Genomic DNA, 26,532 nt, shown 5'->3' with positions numbered 1-26,532 from the left:
TCGAAGGATGATGGCAAAGTTATGATTTTATTTTCAGGAGAAAAACAATTCCTGACCTGATCCGACAAAAAGAACTACGGATCACGAAAGAATCAGATTTGATATATTGGGTTGGTGCATAAGTTCGTAGCGTTTTTCCATAAGTTTAATAAACACAACAGATACACATAACAGAGACTTTAGCCATGAATAATATATTCTCCTTCGCTGTTTACAACAGCCGTCCAATGCTCGGGTGACTTTTCGATTCCTCGACTGTAGATGCCATGTGATTTTGAGGCGAAGAACTCGTCGAACCATGTTCGGAGTGCACATTAATCCGGAAAGGAAATTCCTTGAAGGCTGTTCGACAGAGCGGAAAGGATGAAAATCTGAAGGCGCAAGATCACGTGAATAAAGTGAGTGCGGAATGACTCAACAACCTGTATAGCGTTTCTTGTCACTCTAGTAGGAAGCTAGTGGAGTAGAATCACTTCACGCACTCTTTCTTGTTGTTCTTGGACTGCGTCTGCAATACGTTTCAGTTGTTGAGAATAAATGTCATCAATGATGATTACACCTCGTAGAAGCGATTCGTATTACTCGACACCTTCACAGATACGCTAGAGGCACAAAATTATCTCTTATGGATGCGGGCAGGTCTTTGTACGGGGCTGCTTTATTTGGGCTCAACCATTCGTTTATTTTCCTTATGTTGGCATGAAGACACCATTTCTTATCACCAGTAACGTTACAGGATAGGATTGGACCGTGTTGTTCTCGAGCCAATTGATAACGTGAAAGCAGAGGCACGCATATGGCGCCCGCTGACTTTTGTGATTTTAGCTTAGAAAAGGGCGTACCTGTACACCCGATTTTTGAGCCTTCTCCATTGAATAGAAAAGTTCCACGATGATCACAGTTTTTCACATCTGGAATTTTTCGAATACACTGACGTCGGTCATTGTGGATGAATGCGTTTAAACGACCTTCATCAAGCCGCGGAAGTCTTCCCGAACGTGGAAAGTCAGTAATGTCAAAATAATTCTTCTTATTACGAGAGAACCGTTTTCTTGCTGTGCTCTGTCAAGTGGTGTTATCCCCGTACATGACGAAAATGTTTCTGATCGTTGCTGTCATCCCTCTACTGATCTCAAACAGATGAATGTGTCGGAAATGTTTCGATTTCTCCACTTGGTGCTCCACTTCCTGCCATCCACAGCATCGTTCACTACGTCCAGACGACAAAGTGACAGTATGTAAACTCAGATAGCAGCCGTGGACTACTGGTGAAACATGACAATCGATAAATTAGCCCGTTGAAACCGGAATGCCAACATGTAAAACAAAAAACCTACGAACTTACGCACCAACCAAATACATGTACAGACAAGCTAATGATAAAAATTTCAGAAAAACTGGATGATTAATTCAAGAGAAAGAGCAAGCTAACAACACTTTGGTCCACCTCTGGCCATTTGCAGGCAGTTACTCGATTTGGCCCTAATCGTAAGTACAATGCCAAGCCGAGTACCTGCGTGCATAAATACCAGCACGTTACTGACTTGCTCAGTTTGTGAAGCTCTTTCTCTTGAATAAATCGTTCAGTTTTTATAAAATTGTAATCATTTGTTTGCTGTACACGTACCTCACATCTAATAATTTCCATTCGGATAATTCCTTCATGGTGAGTCTTTTTTTTCTTAGATTTTATATCTCTCTCCCACAGTCTCTTTTTTCTCTCACTGATTTACGTCGTATCCCACTGCCACTGTCTCCTCTACTTAAACTCTCTCCTTCTGACTTACTTTCCCACTGCCACTGTCTCCACCATATCTAGGTTGGATCTTGGGGGATCTAACTAGCTTTTTTTTCTATGCCCAAGTGTTTAAAATTTCAGTCAAACATTCGCCCTCTTCTGTACCTACGTGTTAAAGTTCGCTGGTCTTGGAGACCCACAGGCGTATGTACAGTCTCTGCATTTTTCATTAAAACCGTCTACTTTCTCTTTTCCTTCCACTGCTTCTATCTCCATCCACCTCTCTTTCTCTTTTATTGACAGTTTCTCTCACTGACCACCAATGTCTCTTCTTTCTTTCTCTCCACTAGCACTGTCTCCTCTCTGTTCCACCGTCACTGTCTCTGTGCTATTCTTTTTGTGCACAAAAATGTGCGAATATGTTCACATGCCAAAATATTTGTTGGGGAAGGCGGAATGTGGATTGGTGCAGCTGGTTCCCACCTACGTCAGAGTTTTTTTAAAGAGGACCATATTTGACTTTTTTGTGCTAACAGGTGCATTTTTTCGTTGGTTTCCCTCTTTTCCCTGTTAAAGCAAGGTGTACTACTTACATAAAACCAATTCTGTAAGTCATTTAAGTTTCGACGCTTTATTTATGTACTTCGACACATTAACTGTACATACTTTGACACATGTAAACAACAAACAAGTACGCATAATGTAAGATTAATATAAAACCGTTTACTTTTTCATTTTTTCTGTATACTTTACGTAGTGGCCGTGCGGTTCCAGGCGCTACAGTCTGGAACCGAGAGACCGCCACGGTCGCAGGTTCGAATCCTGCCTCGGGCATGGATGTGTGTGATGTCCTTAGGTTAGTTAGGTTTAATTAGTTCTAAGTTCTAGGCGACTGATGACCTCAGAAGTTAAGTCGCATAGTTCTCAAAGCCATTTGAACCATTTTTTGTATACTTTACTCATCGAACGCATGTCATCGGAAATGCTTTGCTTATGATTTATATCTGAAAGGGGTAAAAACTTTGTTAGAAATATTTTGATGAACTTACAGTCTCTCCAGTATTACATAATTTGTGGCAGACATTTTAAGATACTTTTTAGCCGATTTCTGTCACCATAGCACAATTTTGGATTTATCTGTATAGAAGTAATGTGACCATTGTACAGAGGGAGCGCGTCGTAAAGTTTTATTGGTGAAAAGTGGCCTTAGATCCCTTGCGATGACCCTAGTACCTTTGCCATGTATTCGCTTCGTCAGTTAAACAGACCGTATGTTACTTGCGCGTTTTACGAGCATACGTACGGTAACCCTCAACCTCTGGATCTCGGTAACGGTTGGTGATATCGAAAAAAGTTTCTTGGTTCCCCGAGAATTTAACCTTAAGAACATATGGTAAAAAATCTGCCTTGAATAGCAGTTATAGAAGTGATCATCATCACAATAATTGGTATTTTTGATAGCCAAAATTCATGGTTTTTCGAGGTTTCCTCAGTAGCCGCTCATGAACAAATGGTGCATTTATAAGCCGCCTAAGGTCCACCACGGACCACACCTACCGCAAGAGAACCAACCGATTTGCTCAATTTGCCTGGGCTACAGGAAACATGTAATGTTTAAATTTTGATGCTGTGCTGTAGGGTAGCTACAGAAGGCTCGGCCGTTTTCTTCTGATAGCTATACAAATGGTCACTTGGCCAAGGGCTATCCAAAACTCTTGACCCTTTATCTCTGTAATCAATAGAACTCCTGCATATGAGCCTCGGAAAAATCGCATTTTGACTGGCAGATTTTTGGAAAATATTGATAGCGTGGACTGTTGTGCACGGGCCTGTACACACTGTAGAATACCGATGATTATCTTATAACATTAGTAGAATACAACGAACGAACGGAAAAGTGGTCTTAGTGCACACGTTAATTAACTTCAATATGCTTTTCGCAAGCGATCTTGTGTACGATTACATGTATAATTGGGGAGAGGGGTGGGGAGTACGGGGGTAGGGACGGGATGGAAAAGAGATAAAAAGGAAATAACGGCTTCCAGCCGCGCAGGTCAAAGCGGAAATGCAGCGGCGAGATTTGAAAATGTGTTTCGGATCAGGATGTTCTGCTTCTCTAGAACAGTTGCCTCAACCTCCACCGCCATCTGGACGCGCTTCGCTTCAGGCCCAAACTCCCAGCTTCCCGCTCGCCCACAGGAACGACAGAGTTCTGATTCCCGTAGTATTTCAGCTGTTGGTTTTACATGCGCACTGAATTTTTTTCATCGAACAGCCGTCGTGCCCATAGAATTGTAGAGTTCAGTTGTTAATTATTAAGGTAATTCCATCGTATCTATTTCTGTTTGTAACGTCTGCCATTTCTACACGAATAAACGATAAAAATTTTTTCTATTCCAGCGAGCTACATCAAGCCTTGCAAAATCAACGATCCTGGCCTGAATGAATGTTCACTGAAGAATGGTCGAGAGGCGATACCATCCATCCTAAAAGGTGAGACATTTCATCTACAATATTTGTAACATTTTTTGCACCATTACTGACGTACACAGACGAGCCATTATATTATGACCACTCCCCCTTGCTGGCAACGCGAGCACTTGACGTGGCAAGAAGAGAATACAAACGGAGCTGAGACTAAAGGGGAATCATTCGAGTTGAACATAGTGCTTAGAAGCAGACGAGCCCGATTTATTCCCATGTTGATCCAACATTTATCTAGTTCACACAGTCTATTCAGTTACAGAGTAACATACAAAGATCAATACAGTTTTTCAGGCTAACTCATGACGAATAACGTGCATCTCCACACACGCAAACTGTTTTTACTGAGGTGAATAAGTTCCAAATTCCTACCACGTTAACAAAAGCACACCAGCGGCTGTTAGGCGCTCATTTCTGGCCCCAACCAAGGACAGCGACAAAAGAACACCTCTGTTCTCTCCCTCCTCGACTTGGTCTTGTGATCACTACTCGAGTCATGTTAGCTCTTAACTTCTGTACCATCATTCCAATTTATTTACATTTTTTGAACATACTTTATACTAACCAAATAAGATATATTTTTACATTACATCTGCAACGCAGTATGAGACAGATTAATTTTTTATATAGCTGAAATTATGTCATTTGGAAAAGTATTTTACACTTTGAATCGGAACTGTTGGAACCTAGTGAAGTTCACAATTTACATATCCTATGTTACTGCTTTACTGAAATGACACACTCACAACAGTACTAGAATTTCATACTAATACCTAAATAAAGAACAACAATACAAATTATTTACGCAGAGGACATTGGTTGTGTTACTCTTGCGGACTTTCTGTTTTGCCCACAAGCATTGCAATGCAATATTTGTGTTTATACATTCCTCTTTTGGTGTAGCAATGTGTCATGTAGGCTCTTTCTGGAGATGTCTTCACTTTCCTTCACATGGAGTGTCATTTGTTTGTGACACATTGTCGTAATGAATATTTCTTATAAATAAAAAAGTTATATAATCTTCGACAATGTTCTGTGTAATGCATCGGTAGTAATAAATTAATTGGGATCGTTATTCTGTTGCGATTTCTTTTATTCTTTTTCTGAGTATACAATTCAGAGTTGCATACACTCAGAACCTCGCCGTGTTAGCATGCTGCAAGCTAGCTTTCGGCAATGCAGTTTATTTAACGACTCGGAATCTTCCGGACACGGCTGCACAGCCTTTCGTGGGTCGGCTGTCCCATCCTGTTTTCCGGCATACACCTCGCTCACCTTGCTCTGCGGCCTCACTCGTCAGCTACATGTTGCTCATCCCAGCCTTTGCTTTCTTCCTTTCGGCCATTGTCTCGCTTTTTAACGCGGGATCGGCCGTGTCATTACGGATTTGGCAGTGTTAGTTGCAGAGGGTGACCGGATGCCCTTCCTGCTGCCACCCCAAACCCCCCGGGATGTAAGTAGCGTACCCCAGCTGTCTGTGTCTAGTGTAAGCCATGAAATAGTGCGAACGTGTTCAAATGTCTGTGAGTCGTGCAAGTGAAGCGGAACGTGAGGATCAGCCCGGTATTCACCTAGCGGGATGTGGAAAACCACCTAAAAACCACATCCAGGCTGGCTGGAATACCGGGCTATGGCGTTAATCCTCCAGAGGGATTCGATTCGGGGCCGGCGGGCCTATCCGAGTCCAGGAAGCAGCGCATTAGCGATCTCGGCTACCCTGGCGGGTACAGTGCAGCCCTGATCGATTTATACGTATAAAACCCATGGCTTGTAACGTTATAAGCTTCACGACCAACGACACTTAATTTATGGGAGTTACGTGACCTGTGCTCTGCTTAGAAGAATGTGGGGAATTAACCAACATTAGCGAGTTTAGAGTACTGGACCATGCCACTGCACAAGTAAAATAATACCTGTGTATGAAATTACAGAGCCCAAAAATCAAATCACTAAACGTACTAAACGGTCATGTGCCTGCCCACTGGCATTTGTACCAAAGGCATCGCTATTCTGGTCTCATCAGGAAGTAATCAGCAGTAGCGGGTTTATGTCGCAAGAACAGAAGTTCGACTGTATCGCAGACGTGTTCCTTCTGGTTCAGGTAAGACGAGTTTTGTGGCCAAGACATCAACGTTAGTTTATGACCGTGCTTCCCAAGTCACTATAGCACAATTCTGACGTTGTGGCACGGACCTTCAAAAACCTACCAGACTTGGCGAATCCATGTCACCAAAAATTTCTGCTGTGTTGTGTTCCCAAGTCGGACCAATGTTTAGTCCAGCAGGTGATGATAATGATTTCGTTCATCAGTGTAATTAACTCATAATCAAGGATTTTTTTCCAGAATATAAATGTAGGATTACGACACACCCCTATCAAGACAAATGAGGTAGTTTCCTAGTCAAGAAGTCACACGTTCTGACTGCCAAATCTCACTTTTGTCGGGAGAATAAAAAAAATTACTTACTTGTATCCAGAAAATGGAGGAAGTATTCTGATACTACAGAATTATGTTGCTCACCTTGAAAGTTTTCTTAATAAAAATTGTCATTTGACTTCATATTTCCTATTATTTCAAGCCGAGAAGATCTTTCGGTAACGGTATGAGAAGGAAAGATTGGCAATCGACCAAACATAGGAAAGTATAATCTGTATTTTCGGGAGGAGTGCGTAGACCTAATACCAGTTTCCTCAGAACATATTAAGGAAAAAGTTATATTACTATAGCAGCGTTTCACATCACAAACTTGTGGTCTTGGTTATTCGAAACATACGGCAAAAAGTGTGTTACATGAACGAGACGAAATGAGTCGTATTATTGTTTCAAATATTCATTCAACATTAGAAAAAAGTCTGAAAATACCATCCTGACACTGTGTTATTCACGAAAGCACTGTAATATTTTCCATTTAACTCCTGCGTGCACACTACACACGGTATAACAAGAATCAATCGTAAGCAAAACTCTTACAATGTTCTGGGGCGTCTAACATGGCGGCGCGGCTTTAAAACAGTTTAAGGCCTATGTGTGTAGCGCAATCTCCCCGTATTATATGTACCTCCAAGGTTATTACATTACAACATTAAACATCCTTGCGAACGTATTTTATTCTTAATAGTCAGATTCATTACGAGACGTGCAATTTCACGGTACGAGGACACCAGCATCGCTGGCACCTCCAAGATGCAAAATGCCCTTAACATCGAAACAATTCCAAAAAGTAGGCAACGCTGCATTTCAGAACTAACAGAATATAGTGATTTTTTTAATTATCATGTATAATATCTCCAGCTCTTCGAGACTTTCTCGTCTGGGATTTTTGGTTCAAAATGCACATATTACTCATCGTAGATCCACTTCAGCTACACGCCTTTAGTCCATCTTTTCTTCCCATAACTATTTTCAGTATGTTAACCATTATTCTTGACGAAGGCTCTCATAGCTTGCAGTCACGAATGCTGTCATACATGGGAATTAGACGCATGTCAGCAGATCCCACGTTTGAGAAAAGAGTTTGATATTCTAACAATTCATGCTTCAGATTTCATTGCTGAAGAACCTTTGTGTGCCGGTAAATTCCATTAATGAATTTATGGATACGAGGCCTCAGGGCTTCTTCTCAAGTACTCTTTTCTTCCGTTGCTCACAAAGACGTGCAGGGTTACTGGCTTCTTCCGACTACTTAGACTGCAGTTTCATTTATGTCTAGAAGTTGTGGATGTATCACTCTCTCCATAGCAATATTATACAAAAAATTTTAATTTGTTTTAATAAGATCTGAACACGAGGAGACACTTATTTGCGCAATCTCTTTTGCCTGCATTAAACTACATGACAGTCACCTTGCAGATAGCGTTCTTATAATTTATTGGAAAACACGATACATCCTGTTGACTGATAAGCCAATTGCACTAGGTACAAATAGAATACTCCAGCAGTGCATACCCTAACACCACACTCTACACTTCCTCGATGTTTTCCATCTGTGGTGCCGTGCAGTTCTAGGGGCTTCAGTCTGGAACTGCGTGACCGCTACGGTCGCAGGTTCGAATCCTGCCTCGGGCATGGATGGGTGTGATGTCCTTAGGTTAGTTAGGTTTAATTAGTTCTAAGTTCTAGGCGACTAATGACGTCAGAAGTTAAGTCGCATAGTGGTCAGAACCATTTGAACCATTTGAACCAACTGTGGTTGCTGTTTCGGGAAGTCATTCACCTGGACCAATTCCGACAGAGGTGCGATAACTTGCCAATATTGCCAGCCATCAATGTTTTGTAAATATTCGAAAACTTTCAATGAAATTCCGCTGCCACAATCGTCAAGAACGAAAGTTTGGAGACTACGCAGTTCACAGTTTATCTATTTGAGAACACACGGAACATGGCTAACTCAGAAAAACCTGCAGACAACGGTATTACCCAAATCGCGTTTAAATATGACTTACGTTACTGCGTAAAATGTACCAACATAAAAACAAAATTCCACAGTAAGCAGCTAAGCGCCGCACTGACAAAAGATTATCTTTTCATCGTTCGTATACGAGGGCGTGCTGCAAAGTCATGCCTTGAAACGTGTAACATGGCGATTTGTAACGTAACTATCTCGTTGAGTGTGGAACAGCTTGATGGAATCGAGTTTCGAATTAGAAGATTTTGTCCACACACAGATCACCCTCTTCTTCAGCATGACAATGTCAGACCATACACGAGCGCTGCGACGTCTTCAGTAATCGAGCACCTTGGGCTCACTGTCATCGGTCACCCTCACGACTTGGCACCATCTGGTTTTCATCTATTTCCAAAAGCCAAAGAACATGTTCGAGAACTTCAGTTTGAAAATGATGAAGCGGTGCAAGCAGAGGTGCGGCTGTGGCCCCGTCAACAAACATTCTACAGCGACTGTATAAATAAAGTGGTCTCGCGTAAGGAGAAATGTGTTCGTCGCCAGGGTGACTATGTTGAGGAATAAATATATAGTTTCAATAATAAAAGTGCAGAATGTCAATAACGTTTCTGTTATTCAAAAAGGTTTAAGAGTTTCCATTCAAAAACATTCGGAAGCATTACTTTTCAGCACGCCCCCGTAAAACGTGTGTATACGAAGGCATAGTGGTTGTAATTGAAGCCCGTCCCCGCTGCACACCTGTTACTCGTGCTGTTGCAGGAGACCCCAAGTACCGGGTGCCCAGCATGGAGCCGCTGGTGATCAGCGAGGTGAGCGTGGCGGACCGCGGCCTCAACATCACGCTGCGCAACGTGCGCCTGCACGGCATCACCGACATCGAGTTCCGATCCTCTGTGTAAGTGCGCCCCGCTCTGGACTCTCAGAGGGCAGCGCGTCACGCCTCAAATATCAGACTTAGTTAACGTAGAGTACCGAACCAGTGGTCATGAGGCCCCCAGGATCACAGACTACGGGCGTCAGTAGGAATGTGAAGGAACATTGGGATGTATGTCTTGGTAAATGCAACCATTTGGATAACATGAGTAATAAATATCCATCTCTGGGACTAAAATTTTTGGACCATAATAGACGAAGTACGAGGATATTGTACAGATAGGTATGTACCCAGCAAAGTTGTGAGGAATAGGAAGGACTTACTGTGTATGAACAACTATGTCATAAATTTGCTCTGAAAACAAAGCGAGTTTATTTACAAACGCAGCAAAAGCTTCATAGACAAACAAACAATGAACGATCTAAAATTAACGTAAGGTGAACTATGTTTAGAGCGTTTAAGGGGGTAGACCAGGATAAAGCTCGATCTTAGAGCCTATATCATGATTGTTTTTGAAGTGTGGCATTTATTAAGAACCTACAGTTGCTAGTCCGTCTCCATGGGTGAGGGGTCAGCACGATAGACTGCCATGTGGTGGATCCGTGTTCGATTCCCTGTATTGCCGAGGATACTTCCTTGACTGGAGGCGTGGAAAAATGAGCACTCAGCCTCGTGTGACCACGTGCGGGGCTATTGGTCCGAGTAGTAGCGGCTCCAGGGCAAGAAAACTGACAACGGCCGGGAGAGAGGCGTGCAGACCTAGGAAATATTATAAAATGTTAAATAGTTTCTACCTATAAGAAAATTCAGTTTGTTAACCCACTACACTGTTGTTTCATCTGGGACTAACATCGCTAACGTTTTTATGGACTTCTACACAATAGGAGTCAATAAGTTTTTTCATATATTCTCAGCTCTGCCTCCCTACTGATTCACTATGAAATATTAGGGCAAAGTAACTGTAAGCCGTTTATTTATTACAAAGTATACCAATAGTTAAATTTCCTGTGTAAGTAGATGCAGCTTTGCAGAAATTCATGGAGAGCAGAGAGCGTCAGAACTGAAGTTAAAGCACTTTTACTTTCCCGCGAGTGATCTTATTCAATGCCATTAACGCAATAGAATTCTTTTATATCTCCACTGATCCAGTTTAACATGCATGGCAGTATAGGAATGTAACCTTTGTCGTAGATTTGACTCAAAAGGCAAGAAGTTCGAGTGGGGCTTCTTCCTGCCGCGGCTGCAAGTTCTAGCCGACTACCAGGTGGACGGCAAGATTCTCGTGCTGCCCCTGAAAGGCAGTGGCCCCGCCAACATTACTCTCCGTAAGTACTTTGCGACTTTGAACCACGTCACGTATTTAAGTGAAACTCGTAATAGCTGTTTCTGAAATTTATTTATGCTCTCTGCTGGCTTGTTAACTAAAATCCTCGATTAATAATAGCATATTATTTTGAATCTAATCATACTCACATTAGTAATTTCAATAATTACATGTTTTTTTGATGTATTCTATGAAATATACCAACTAATTCACAGGAAGTTCATTTAGATATCACTCAGTTACGTTTCTGAATGTTAACACACATTACACTCCAAGGCAATCCCCTTCCATAGATATCAATAAGAAATCACTTGGTCCCTCTAAAGAGGACACAAGTTTCATCGACGAATTTTGTACCTGGACAAGAAAGAGATGATTATGTATCAACATTTATGCTCCATACAAAAATAAGTCTTACAGAAAAGACATCGTGGTGAAACATTGATTGCCAGGTCTATAGCTGGATAATAATCATGAGATTAGTTACGTTTTTCTAACTGGACAATAATTTGATATGTGGCTATGTATGTCAGAAAAATATAACAAAAAATCTTACAGCGACGTCAAATATTCCTTATGATACTGTTTTCGTTGCCATGAACGATAATTAACTGCACAAAGAACTTCAGTAACAGCTAATATGTTATAGCTGTTTCAGTTTCAGATGACTTTCAAAAATCTTTACAATGATTTGTTCATGACAAAAGAGCAAAATTTAGAGTTTCCAGCAACCAGATTAAGATAATGATAAAACGAGGTAACAAAACTTTACTTTTTTCTGTAACTGGCATAAAAACAGATAATCTCTATGCTTTAGGATGTGCTGATGACGTACACGTCAATGAAAGTGTAAGATTAGTTCTCGTTTTTAAGTTATGATAACTACAGGTTTAAGTTGATACATGTATAGACCTTGATGTTGTCTCTCAAAGGAGGGGCACTGAAGACTTAACCGCTTTGCCTGGCGTTTGTAGTTTTCTGCTGGTGATTCCCTGATTAGTGTCCAGCAGTAATTGGCTAACACTGAGACATTCCATTTTCCTGGTGTCTCATTTCCTCCTCCGAAATTTGCTAGTGGAAGCGTTTTCCGTGCTCGTTGCTAACAGCACCACAGTTGTCAGGAAAGAAGTCCAAGTGAGAATCTAGGAATTGTAACTTTAAGAACATGTTGCAACCCCAATCTGCTGTAGCAGTGCAGAAGATTTGCCACAATATCGTTAAAGTTTTCTGCTCTCTTATTTCGTAGAGAGTTTGTTGGCACTTGAACGACGGCATCCCGAGTTAACTTTTCATCACCTGACACGGGGTGTTGAAATGCTGATCTCTGTACAGTCTGCATATGTTTGGTTCCTCGAATATCCCCTATTTTATTTTCGCCTCACTAAGGAGTGGAAACTGGTCGTTCAAATAGAGAAATGCTTCCCAGTTTTGTCCGTGGCCTTAACGAAGTTTTTCGTTAGGCCGAATTTTGTATGAAGAGCATGGAGAATTACGAGTTTTCTTATTCGACGAGATCAGTGGTTCAAATGGTTGACGGTTAGGTCAATCTCCCTTTTTTATTTTTGTAATGAAGAGGTTTGACACTGCTATCCCAGAGTCCCAGGAAGCAACACAGTTTGGTAGCCGTGTTGTAGCCCAAGTAATCCGCCTGTAGCTTTCAGATTCCCAGAAATTTTCCGTAGCTGCCATTACTCGCTGTTAATCTCCACAAAATACCGAGTTCTTTTCGCTTTCTAAAAGTGGATGGAATGCCATACGGCGATTGCGGAACGCTGTCACATTTACCACTTTATCAAGACGGTTCCACTGTTGTAGTCTCAACGCCAACAGTTCAGCTTTACCTTTAGGCAATTCCATATCTCTCACTAGGTCATTAAGTTTCTAGTGTGTTATTTTGCGAATCTCTGTATACTCATTATTATCAGGATTTCCGAAGAATTGGGTTTTGAAGATGACGGTGCAGCACTAATTACACTACCGCTCTTGTCACTGCCACTGTCAAGTGAGGCAGGAACAGGCAGTCTCCGTGGAGGACTGGTCACGTGGCCAACGACATGTTAGGATGCGCCAAGAAAGACTTATTGGAAATGCCATGTGTTAAAGGAATTGTCATACAAAATAACAATCACTCCCATGGTTTGATGGTTCTCGCCGGATCACGGGTATAGAAGTCCCGTGGAAGATCTTTTACGATTCCATTACGAATGAAGACTCTAAACACAAGATATGAAGCATACATGAGGAGCTCACGGATTGTACTGGCCCCTGATGTCACACCCAAAGCACAGTCTGTACTCCTTCCTAATATATGACGTTACGACCTCCTTAAGATTTCAGTGTAGCCTGTCCGCGAATGTAGCAAAATGTCAACGCCGATTACGCATTTGCAAAGCACATTGAATCACAGTAATTACAATGACCCCACGCACTAGCTACACTTCAGTAACACCCTCTTCCAACACAGGAACGGAACACAGATTGTAACAGATAGAAACTACGCTGAAATGAAACATGCTCAGCTCCTCGCTTCCTTTTCCCCTTCGCCGTGTTGCTTCGAGCACGGGCGACAAACTTCATCACTCTTTCTACCATGAACGGGATTTCGAAGCCTATATGGGAAGGGATTGACAATGAATCCTAAGAAAGTGTAATTAAATGCACCCCCATTAACGTGGAAAGAGATCTAATTCACGTATTTCATTGTCGTTTTCGTTATCAATGTGACCGACACAGTCAACAAACATTTATTTCATCCCAATTACTTTTTCAGTGTTGCCTAGTGTAACTAAAGGAGAATTTCTGCAGTGAAAAATGTCATTCAAAAATCAACAATGACAAAGAGTAACTTAATTGTTTTCGAGAAGAAATGAACACTGTAAATGAAATATCTGGCTTCAGTCAATATTTTGGCACAAATTACAGAAAGTTTTAAAAGAATTTTATGAGACAAGCGGTCGAATATGACTGAGAGGACGAACCGTCCACACTACGTAACACGTAACAGAAGTAACAATTACTTTTGTGCAGGCCTGTGAAAAGAAATTGAGCTACAGCATAATTCATCGTTTTAAACATGGAGGAAGAGAACGTCGTGCTCTGTTCGAAGGGACAGCACAAGTTACTACGGAAAAGCATGTATTTTCACATGATTCTAACCTAACAAGGAATTCAGCTAGTCACTGGTTGCTGCTTCAAGTGCCCTTTCGGCAGACATGAGTCTTGAGTTGCTGTCATCTACTCTGTTTAGTAAGAAACATGGAACGGCAGTACATAGATGACACAAATGCATGAAGAGTTGAGTTTCAAAACAGATCCACGTTACTGAAACTCGCAGTGTAACAACCATTGAAGCCAGCAACAGAGAAACAAGTCAGCGTTTTCGACAGACGAGATCTACGATCTATAAATTCAGAGATTAGTTTTAAGGGACGTCTCTACAGCTAAGCAAATTATGCTCTTTTGTGCCCTGATTGTACAGTGGCGTAGTAGAGTTATCACTGAACCCAGAGAATGCTATGGAATGCTCTCGACATTAACCTCTTTGGAAGGAAAACTTTTGCCACTTACTGATCAGATTATGTTGAAAGGAAGCTTTCCGGCTCTTACACACAAATCATAGAGTGCAGAGCCTGAATTAAAAAAATATTTAAAGTATATCATTTTAATTACCTCTATGGTCTAGCAGTGTCTGCCTATTCCATCTAAGACAAAACACGAGTAATTTAGATCTCTGCTATTGCACACCCTTTACTCGTTGACTTTTTTTCTCATAGAGAAAGAGAGAATTAACATAACCATTGTTCTGCGAGATTAAGCCGCTATTTTGTGTATCAATATTGAAGAGAATAAAAGGTCTTATATTCAGGTGGACATAACAAATGAAGTACTGATATTTACCCTTGACATTTATCGGTAAATGTTTGTGGAGATGTATGTCCAGTGTTTCTGTTGTTGTAGTTGTGGTTCAAAAATGGCTCTGAGCACTATGGGACTTAACATCTGAGGTCATCAGTCCCCTAGAACTTAGAACTACTTAAACCTAACTAACCTAAGGACATCACACACATCCATTCCCGAGGCAGGATTCGAACGTAGCGGTCGCGCGGTTCCAGACTAAAGCGCCTACAACCGCTCAGCCACACCGGCCGGCGTAGTTGTGGTCTTCTGTCCGAACCCTGGTTTGGTACAGTTTTCAGTGCTACTCTATCTTGTGCAGCTCTTTTCATGTCTGTGTAACTACCACAGCCTACATCTCTTTGAACTTGTTTACTGTATCTGAGGCCTTATTTCGGCTTATACTGGGTGGCCCAAAAAGGATGGTCGGATTTGAACTGTGTAGTACCATTGAAAGGTGAGGAGGGGGGACCACTGCCGGCCGTCTGCAAGTCGGCCATTACCACCCAGTTTGCCACGAGATGGCGCAGTGGACGGTCGAGCATCGTGTTTTTGCTGTGGAACAGTTTTTCAGAAATGATGAATCGTTTATTACTGTGCAACGATTGTTTCGACAACGTTTTGGTGTAGCGCGTGATGGACCCATTCCAGATCGCAGATCCATATCACGTTGGGTGACTGCATTCTGGACAACAGGGTCTGTCAAAAGTGGTAAATCTACAGGGCGTACACGTACGGCAGTTACTCCACAGAACATTGATGATGTTAGAGCGTCAGTGCTGCAAAGCCCGCGTCGTTCCACTAGGCGTCGTGCTCAAACTTTAGGCCTCAGCCGTAGTTCGTTGCAGCGTATTTTAAGCCGTGAGTTACAGTTTCACCCATACAAAATTATGATCACGCAAAAGCTGTATGATCGTGATTTTGAGCAGCGAAGACGATTTTGTGAATCAATGCTTGACATTTTGTACTCTAATAATGATCTTGTGCTTCTTATGTCAGATGAAGCCCATTTCCATTTAGACGGCTATGTCAATAAACAAAACTGCAGGTATTGGGCAGCAGATAATCCCAGAGAATTGCACCAAAAGCCTCTTCATAGTGCTAAGGTAACAGTCTGGTGTGGAATTTCAAGATTGGGGATTGTTGGTCCTTATTTTTTTGAGGAGAACAACGCTACAGTCACAGTGAACTCGAAACGTTACGTTAACATGCTACGTAGCTTTTTGGTGCCGAAACTGCGAGAGTTACATGTAAATCGAGATCGAATTTGGTTTCAACAGGACGGGGCCACGGCCCACACAGCCAATGACTCCATGTGTGTTTTAAGGCGGATGTTCCCCCACCACATCATCTCGCGTTTTGGAGATGTCCACTGGCCCGCGAGATCACCTGACCTCTCAGCCTGTGATTTTTTTCTTTGGGGATACCTAAAGTCAAAAGTCTACGTAAAGAAGCCCCGAAACTTAATTGATCTGAAGGAGGCAATCAGTGCGGAAATTATGGCAATTCAAGAAGAAACAGTAGTGAAAGTGATGGAAAATTTCGAGGAAAGACTTGTGGAATGCATCACCGAGGAAGGACACCATCTTCCGGAAGTCATTTTCCGTACATGATTTTTTGTGGTTAGTTCTTGTAATTGGGTGCCTGGGGGCATTTAGTTATGTAATTGAATAAAATTAATTTGTAAAACTGATGGAGTTATAGTTATTTAAAATGTGACCATCCTTTTTGGGCCACCCTGTATATTTCAGTGCTCTGTGAAATTTTAGTCGCTGTATCATGTCTCCCAACTCCAGCTATTTCGTCTTCTCTACATATCATACCGTCTTCAAGTTAGTTGCCCTTATATAGAGCGTCACCTTTCAGCCTTACCTTCTTTGCTTATTACTGGCTTTCCGTTTGAACTCTTGATATTCATATAGCTGTATCCTTTTTCGTCAAAAGTCACATTAAACTTCCCATAGACAGCTCCTTACGTAATCATTCTGCACATTCTGTCAATCTCAGTTCTAAGGCGTTTGTATGCTATTTCCCCTATTTCTTTTGATGCATTTTTATATTTCCTCCTTTAAACAATTAAATTTAATATTTCCTTTGTCATCCAGGGATTTTTAACAGATCTGGTCATTCTACCTATGTGAGCTCTTTCATCTGCAATTAATTTGTCTCTGCTTCTATTATATTTATTGCCAGGCGCCTAGGGTAGACGAGCGGTCTGGGCGTCTTGTCACGGTTCGCACGGTTTCCCCCGTTGGAGGTTCAAGTCCTCCCTCGGGCATGGGTGTGTGTGTTGTCTTGAGCGTAAGTTAGGTTAAATTAATTAGTGTGTAAGCCAAGGGATCGATGACCTCAGCAGTTTGGTCCCGTAGTTCTTACCACAAATTTCCAATTTTATTGGCATACATAATATAAAGAAGAAAAGAAGGTAAGAGATATAGCAAGTTTGGCCTAACAACAAGTTAGACTCAACCTGTGGTGCCAAAAATATAGAGGTACATAAATTGCCCTACTAGGCTAGCCTGTGTTTTCCAGTTGACGTACCACTAGCGCTGAAGTTCGAGTACGAGCTGGTGAAGAAGGAGGACGGGAAGGAGTACTTGAACCCAACCAAGGCCACGCCCACCTTCGACACCAGCCGGACCTACATACAGCTCGACAACCTGTTCAACGGTGACAAACTGCTGGGTGAGTCAGAGAGGAAAACAGCGACCCTCATAAAGCACGTGAAACTTCATAGGTCAAGTTGAGATTGCTTTATTTGGCTCGCTATCACTAGTACGCTTTTAGACTGAGGGAATAACTATCTTTCAACAACAGTCAATCCCGCATTTAGTAAATAGTAAACTTAAATATTCCAAGTATACTTGCTACTTCCATTGCATTTTTAGATTCTAAATAAGGATCTAGTTATTATATTTATTTACTCATTTTGTAACACAAACGCGTAGATATCACACACAAAGTATATAATACATAATTTAAAAAAAACACGCAATACAAAAGACGTTTTTCAAGTTCAGTACTACGGCACTCATTTAACCTAGATATTCTAGTGCTTCACTTGGGCAGTTGTGCGTATCTTATAGGTTTTCTAAGGCTGGATCCTTCCGTCTTGTAAAATGAGTCATTCACAGTAGCACGATTCAGTGGGTATGTCCTTACATATGATGGCGGAATGCAAAACTCAAAGGACTGGCGGGAAACGCTGAAAATTCATTTCTCGTGACAACAAATATTTAAAACCTTATTTGGCAGAGAAGTCCGCTATAAAGGATAAAAAAGGTGACCTCTCGACCCACTTATTTATGAAGAATCGAAAGCTTTTCGGTTAATTTCATGAGAGAAAGAAGTCGCTGTGGAAGTGTAATCACCAGTTAAAATCGAAACTTACTTCCAAATCAAAACAATGTGCCGGCCGGGGACTCGAATCTTTCGCAGCAAGTGATTTACCAACTTTTTTTTAAATTTCATTATCTTTGTTATTGTTTCTTACATTTGTTCAGGGCGGACATCCCACGGCACCCGTGGAAGTTCGTTGATGACCCATTCATTCAGTTTTTCTTATTTTTATTATTACAGAGGGCAGCTAACCCTCTGACCGAACAAGCTAAGCGACCGTACCTGCAGCGGCTGAGCTATCCAAGCAAGAATCGCTCCCCGCCCTGCAGCTGTACTTTAGCCAGTACCTCATCTCCCAGCTTCCAAACTTCTCAGAAATTCTCCTGTACACACTGCGGGACTACCATTTCTGTAAGGAAGAATATTGCGCAGACATTGCTTAGTTACAACCCAGGAGATTGTTCCCAGACTGAATTTTCACTCAGCAGCGGATTGTGCGCTGATGAGAAACTTCATGGTAAATTAAAACTGGATGCTGGACCGGAAGCCGTACCTAGAAAGGCGAGGGTCCCAGTTGCGAGTTCCTGTGACACAGTTTCAATCACTGTTTCTCATCACCACAAACCCAGCTGCACGGGGAAATTTATTCTGAGAGCGGGCTAAATAGTATTTCGAAATACGCTCAAGTTGTTTTTTTGGAAATGGATGAATGAAGAACTTGACTGTAAAAGCTTCATATTTTAGTCGTTTCAATAGAATTAGGCTATTTGGTCTTCTACGGTTCTCGTGTAACTTTTATGTCCCTACCTAACTTTTTTATGATGCGGAAGTGAAATATAGCTGTTACTCAAATAGATTAAACATCTTTTACTTTGTGATAAGTGTTTTGATATCAAATCGACATAACCGATTAAAACTATCCCTGTTCCTCGCGATTTAAATATAAAACAACTAAATGGAAAAGCTGAACTACTCACCTCAGTACATCAGTGTTGTATGCCCACTGAAACTCTCTTTCTGCACAGTTTTTTTGTTTGACATTTCCTAGTCTTCTTTCACTTCGTCGATACAACAACGTGTTTTTATGTGCAAATCTAATATCATTTGTGTACTTTAGAACAAACTTCTGTAACAACACACCCTGCTGTCACATGTTTAACCTACATTAATTTCGTGAATTTGAGAGGAAGGATGTACGTGAAAGGATGTACGTGAATGTTGAAGTTATGTCTAAACAATCAAAGAATATTCGTAACAACATTAGTTCAATAATTATACCACGCTCATCTACGTTTTTACGCTTGTGGCAAAGCTCGGGTTAGTATGATCACTATGGCCTTTGATATTGTATAGCACAGCTACAGTGTGAATAAACCGAAAATGATAGGTCCACAAGGTGTTCTTGTCATGTGTACATAGTCTTCCATTCCCCAGTGCTTTAATCACTTAACTGAAACTCCGCACAAGTACCCCAATGAGAAATAAGGAAAGAACTTGTCACAAGAAAGGAACTCCTATTTTAGACAATGTGTCTGTGTATATACTGCATGTTTTAACGTACATTATTTCGCAAATGTTAGGGTAGTAAATTTTCTCGTATTTCCGGCCACACGAAATGGTTTAAATCCACAACAAACTTTCGACAGAGTACTCTGCAGTCATTGTCAAGTGATAACTGTCGTCTGGCTGCTTCAGCCGTCGGCAGCAACACCACGACAGTCACTAACTGACAATGACTCAGAAATAGTCCATCAAAAGTTCGTGGATTTTAAACAGCTTGACGCTGTTGGAAGGTCGAGACGATTTTATCAGTATATTTTGCCGTGAAACCACGCATTATTATAAATGTTGTCCAGTAACCTATTTATGTCTATTGTGAATAGGTTGGTCATAATGGTCTGTTACAGTGCGTTGTGTCCAACAGTTTGTGTTTAAATTGTACACAAATGCAGGTTTTCAGAGACATATGACCTTAATGACTCTTAGAAATAGTACGTCTCCTTACAAAAATCATTTTAAGAGGAGGAAACAATGATAGAAATAAAAGAAAGGTTCAGGAGCGCAATTAAAATTCAAGTTGAAAGGATATCAATGATACAGTTCGCTGATGACATTGATATACTGAGTGAAAGTGTAGAAGAATTACATGATCTACTGAATGGAATGGACAGTCTAATTAGTAAATAGGAGGGATTTAGAGTAAATCGAAGACAGACGAAAGTAATGAGAAGTAGTAGCAATGAGAACAACGAGAAACTTAACATCAGGATTGATGGTGACGACGAAGTTAAAGAATTCTGGTACCTAGGTAGCAGAATCACCAATGACGGACGGAGCAATGAGGACATCAAAAGCAGACCAACACTGGCAAAAAGGGCATTCCTGGCCAAGAGAAGTCTGCTAGTATGAAACATAGGCCTTAACCTAAGGAAGAAATTTCTGAGAATGTGCGTTTGGAGTACAACATTGTATGGTAGTGAAACATGGATTGTGGGAAAACTGGAACAGAAGAGAATCGAAGCATTTGTGATGCGGTGCTAGAAAAGAATGTTGAAAATTAGGTGGACTGGTAGAGTAAGGAATGAGGAGGTTCTGCGCAGAACTGGAGAGGAAAGGAGTATGTGGGAAACAATGACAAGGAGAAGCGACAGAATGATAGGACATTTATTAAGACATCAGGGACTAACTTCCACGGTACTAGAGGGAGCTGTAGAGGGCAAAAACTGTGGAAGGAGAAAGAGATTGGAATACATCCAGCAAATAATTGCGGACTTATGTTGCAAGAGCTACTATGAGGTGAAGAAGTTGGCACAGGAGAGAATTTCGTGGCGTTCACATCAAACCAGTGAGAAGACTGATGAAAAAAAACGACGCGGTTTGGAATTTATGCGTCACCAGATATCCAGGAGCGATTACTACACGTAGATTTGGCGTTTGAAGTTGTATGAGAAACAAACATTCGCATCTGATATATGTCTTGTTGATCTCTGGTACGTCAAGCACCTGCGTGCATACACTCTATCTTTCTCTGACCCCTTAAGTTTGTCTCTGGCACGTGCCAGCCAAAGACAAAGAGAGAGAGAGAGAGGAGGAGAAAGTGTGTGACAGAGAGCGTGTGGTTCTATAAACATGTCTATAGCCCCAAAGCGTCTGGGAAGATTTTTCTGCATATTCTAACCCCGCTGTATGTGTGGCTTTCAGGAGACAACACGAACATGTTCCTGAACGAGAACTGGCGGGAGGTGACAACGGACGTGGGCCCCGTGATAGCACAGGCGATTGCCGAGGCGGTGCGCCAGATCCTGTCCGGCATCGCCCTGCAGGTGCCTTACGAGCAGCTCTTCATCCTGTAGCGGCCGGCGCACCACCCAGCCACCTGCTAGATGGTGCCTTCTCGCTTATCTACACTCGTTCTCAGAGTGCAACCGGCGCTAGTGCAGCATTTTAGGGTAGACGCTAAGATGTACCTCTAGAGTCGAAGCTCATTAAATCACTCTTCCTTCTTCATCAAGGTGTTTTACTGATTTGGAACGATGATATTAGGAGTAGTTTCTCTGCTGCTCCAAATATTTGAGCAAATACGTGTGCCTTATATGTACCCTTCAACACTTCCCATTTCCTTCTCCTGCGTTCGTATGTTCACCACAACTGCTGATCCCTCACGGTCTCTAACTATACCGAAAGCACTGATGACCTAAGCATAGTGCTCAGAGCCATTTGAATCATTTTATACCGAAAGGGAATCTGAGTGGGAAGATTAGTGCCGCATTCAACAGACTCCTGATGAAGAGCCTAGGAGCTAGAGGAATAGAGTCTCTGTTTATAATTCTGAAAAATATTGGAAAAATATTGTGTTAAGCGAATGACCCGCCTGTATCGTGATCTAGTAATATGTTGAGTAGCAATATTATAAGAAGGAAAGTTGGTACTCACCACATAACGGAGATGCTGAGTCGCAGATAGGCACAACAAAAAGACTCTCTTACCGTTGTGCTATAAGCGTTGAAGGAGCACTACTGGGCGACATTCATCGAACAGCCTCTACTACATGGTCCAGTTGATACCTCCAATTGTATTGCTACTATTACACCCTTCAGTGGAGCTTTCCACTAACATATGGTACAATGAAGACTCATTTTGTTTCCATTCTCCCCGAATACTCGGAGATAGTAGTTGCTGCTGTTTCGGACGAAACGCGACGCCTATTTGCGACTCAGTGTCTCCGTTATATGGTGAGTAGCAACTTTCCTTCTCATAATTTTGTTACATTCCATCCAGGATTTTCCATTGATTGAATATGTTGAGTAGTTAATATGAAAATGAAATGTGTTGCAGTTTATTTATCAAAGTATTATTTATCTGCATTTCAAATCCTCTTTGACTGACGCGTACATTCGAAAAATTATCATTTAAAAAATTTAGGTCAAATTTTTGATGGAATGATCGGAAGGATGGCATATGGGATAATTTCAGTATTCCTCGAAACATAGTCTGAATGCAGATGCTGCTGAATCGCAAGAGTATCTGGGGGATTAGAAATCGATTTCAGCTGTCTCTTATCGTCTCTTAACGTTGTGCTATAAGCCATGAAGGAACACTACTGGGCGAAATTCCTCCAACAACCTCTACTACATGGTCCAGTTGATACCTGCAGTTGTATTACTACTATTACACCCTTCGATGGAGCTTTCCACTAACATATGGTACAATGAAGACTCAGTTTGTTTCCATTCTCCCCAAATACTCGCAGATAGTTGTTGGTGCTGTTTCGGGCGAATTGTATAGAACGACGCCGACGCATTAGCTGATTGAGGTCTGAACCTTCTGCTGCCACATTTACGAAATAATGACACTTTCCCTGCTTACAGCGCTAACATAATGTTAATGCAGAAAATATCGTATTCCAAACAGTTGGCAAATAATTTTAAAAAAATGGTTCTAATGGCTCTGAGCACTATGGGACTTAACATCTGAGGTCATCAGTCCCCTACAACTTAGAACCACGTAAACCTAAGTAACCTAAGGACATCACACACAGCCACGCCCGAGACAGGATTCTAATCTGCTACTGCAGCAGTCGCGCGGTTCCGGACTGAAGCGCCTAGAACCGCTCGGGCGAATAATTCAAATCATGTAGTTATTTAGAATGTACGAGAAACAGCTGTGCTTCTTTGACCGTCCAAAGCGTTCAAACGCAAGCCTGGGAAAATAGCCCGAGACTATCGTACTACGGCCAATGAATTTCTAAGCAGCCGTGAGCCAGGTCTACTCCTTCTCGCCAGACCAAGGACGGCCCTCTTTACACAATTTTACGCAAAGTGAAGTATTAGATTTCGTGATCAGCTACTTCCGGATAGGAACATCATCAGGACAACTGAATGACAATACATGTTGACGAACCATTGTGTCACGGCTCTCTATAGCTGAGTTGCAACGACTGTGGCTGCAAAACTGACAGGGTAGTCTGAAGACTGGATTTTGCAGTAAACCTTAGAGTTGCTAGTGTAACAGAGCACTGACGTTCCCAATTCACAGCACAGTTACATCAAAGAACCTGGACAAATGTAGCTGAGCATCCTCCCATTCAATTCTCTCCGTTCACGAGTTATGACGTATAGGATATCTGGTATGTAGACGCCTTCTTCCTTTTTTAAGTGACCTTGCATGCAGAATCCTGTGTCCTATGCAGAGTTGCTCTCTTCCAAGATTACAGTTCGATCTTTTAGGTGCGGTACATACCTGACCTAGTGAGTGTAAGAACTAGTAGCATTGGTAGGGAAAGAAATATAAACGAATGTGTGAGAGAAAGGAACTGGGAGGCAACCAGCTATCTTTTTTTTTGTGTTGCACATAACTAGAATCGCACATCGTTCAGTGTTATTCCACTGTGCATATTATATCCTTACGAAATATAAATTTCATTGTATAACAAATAAAAATTAGCAGCTCGCGTAACTTTTGTGCTTTCATGCACCCAAAGCAAAAACTGTAGACGCAAGTACAGATTACGCGCACAGATATAAAAATTCTATATAATTATTGTTGTTGTTGTGTACTGATTAGAACGTTCTTCATCATGGCCAAAGACAAGAGTTTTCTGTTATTATTGGTGAGAAAGTTGTTTAGCAATAACGGGAACATGTTTTATGGAAGTACTGGAAGCGATGTATGATAGGTTTTTTTAAAAATGAATATGAACAGTCACAACCGTAAGAAACTTCTTTTTTTCATGAGGTTGCCAGTTTCCGTCTGTTTAAGAGCAGTTTCGGGCCTCACACTATGATTGTAGACGGTGGCTGTAAACGGAGCAGTCGCTACGGCACCACAAACTGGAACTGCAGTGGCGTTTGTGGAGTCGTAGCGACTGCTCCGTTTACAGCCACCGTCTACCATCATGGTGTGAGGCCCGAAACTGCTCTTAAACAGACGGAAACTGGCAACCTCATGAAAAAAAGAAGTTTCTTACGGTTGTGACTGTTCATGTTCATTTTTGAGCGATAAAAATAATCTGTGTACTCCAGGAGAAATGTTCCCAAAAATTATTGATACGTTTTTGTTTTCCATTCATTTTTTCTACGTTTTATCTTCCTTTGAGGAAATTGCGTTTTCTAGAGCTATGTGATAAACCGGTACTATTTTTTTATTTCTGCTAAAACGTTCCTCTGTTTCACGTTACAAATCAACAACTCTCGAGTAAAACAATAATTAAATATTGACAATTTGAATTTTTGTATAAATATTGATTATTTATAAGTAACGGACAGGAGGAGATCTATGTGGAACAAAAATAGTCCGTGTGTTACGAGGCCCTTTACATGTCCTCACTTAGTTTTTAGACGGTACACAACTTTCGTTTTTTAGGGGAATCTGTAGAACGTTGGCTTCATACGCAAGCAAAGCGATCGAAATGAGGTAACGCCCGACAGGTATGCAACACACCTAGCTGTTACGACCTTAATTGACCGCAGCTACTAGGAAAATTACCGTAGTCTACACATACTTACGACAGCCTACGGTAGCCTACAGCAGTTCTATGACTGTAATATAATGGGATTCTCGACTAATCAGTTCGCCTTGGAGCGTTGAAAATGGAGTACAACTGGTTCCAGGAGGTAACGTGACCATCTGCTGCTGACGATAAGTCACGGCAGTGAAGTGGTGTGTGACAGTCGGTTGTTGGGAATTAGCGCAGTTTCCTAGTGAACACTGCAAAGAGAAATACATGCAATTGAATTTAGAGTCGGGCACCTTCTGAACACCATAACACCATTGGTCACAGTGAGCGTAAAGCTACACAGTGGGCAAGACAACATACACTATGTGATCAAAAGTAGCCGGACACCTCACTGAAAATGACTTACAAGTTCCCTCCATCGGTAATGCTGGAATTCAGTATGATGTTGTTCCACCCTTAGCCCTGATGACAGCTTCCACTCTGGCAGGCATATGTTCAATCAGGTGCTGGAAGGTTTCTTGGCGAATGGCAGCCCATCCTTCACGGAGCGCTGCACTGAGGAGAGGTATCGATGTCAGTCGCTGAGGTCTGGCACGAGGTCGACGTTCCAAAACACCCCAGAGGTGTTCTATAGGATTCAGGTCAGGACTCCGCGCAGGGCAGTCCATTACAGGGATGTTACTGTCGTGTAACCAATCCGCCACAGGCCGTACATTATGAATAGGTGCTCGATCGTGTTGAAAGATGCAGTCGACAACCCCGAATTGCTTTTCAACAGTGAGAAACAAGAAGGTGCTTAAAAATCAATGTAGGCCTCTGTAGTGATAGTGCCACACAAAACAAGAAGTGGTGTAAGAGCCCTCCATGAATAACACGACCACACCATAACACACCGCCTCCGAATTTTACTGTTGGCACTACACACACTGGCCGATGACGTTCACCGGGCATTAGCCATATCCACACGCTGCCATCTGATCGCCACACTGTGTACCGTCGTCACTCCACACAATGTTTTTCCACTGTTCAATCGTCCAATGTGTACGCTCCTCACTCAAGCGAGGCGTCGTTTGGCATTTACCGTCGTGATGTGTGGCTTATGAGCAGCCGCTCGACCATGAAATCAAAGTTTTATCACCTGCCACCCAACTGTCATAGTACTTGCAGTGGATCCTGATTCAGTTTGGAATACCTCTGTGATGGTCTGGACAGATGTCTGCCTATTACACATTACGACCATCTTCAACTGTCGCCAGTCTCTGTCAGTCAGTAGACGACGTCGGCCTGTACGCTTTTGTGCTGTACGTGTGCCTTCACCTTTCCACTTCACTATCACATCGGAAACAGTGGACCTAGGGATGTTCAGGAGAGTGGAACTCTCGAGCACAGACGTATGACACAAGTGAATCCCAATCACCTGACCACGTTCGGTCTAAGTCCCGCGGAGAGCCCCATTCTACTCTCTCACGATGTCTAACGATTACTTAGGTCGCTGACATGGAGTACCTGGCAGTAGGTGAC

General features: G+C 41.9%; 1 protein-coding gene across 1 annotated transcript in view; it reads left to right on the top strand.

Annotated features, from left to right (window-relative positions):
* Positions 1-21,563, top strand: part of LOC124595686 (circadian clock-controlled protein daywake-like) — a 41,686-nt gene extending 20,123 nt beyond the window's left edge. Inside the window, exons 2-6 of the mRNA XM_047134544.1 lie at positions 4,139-4,231; positions 9,385-9,520; positions 10,691-10,824; positions 17,250-17,402; positions 21,258-21,563. Coding sequence (XP_046990500.1) covers positions 4,139-4,231; positions 9,385-9,520; positions 10,691-10,824; positions 17,250-17,402; positions 21,258-21,409 — 668 coding nt within the window. The 3' untranslated portion in view covers positions 21,410-21,563. The remainder of the gene's footprint in view (positions 1-4,138; positions 4,232-9,384; positions 9,521-10,690; positions 10,825-17,249; positions 17,403-21,257) is intronic.
* The last annotated feature ends 4,969 nt before the right edge of the window (positions 21,564-26,532 follow it).

This window comes from Schistocerca americana, chromosome 2 (assembly GCF_021461395.2).
Source record: "Schistocerca americana isolate TAMUIC-IGC-003095 chromosome 2, iqSchAmer2.1, whole genome shotgun sequence".
Lineage (NCBI taxonomy): Eukaryota > Metazoa > Arthropoda > Insecta > Orthoptera > Acrididae > Schistocerca > Schistocerca americana.
Note: the sequence above shows the minus strand (reverse complement) of the source record. Positions and strands in the feature narration are given on the sequence as shown.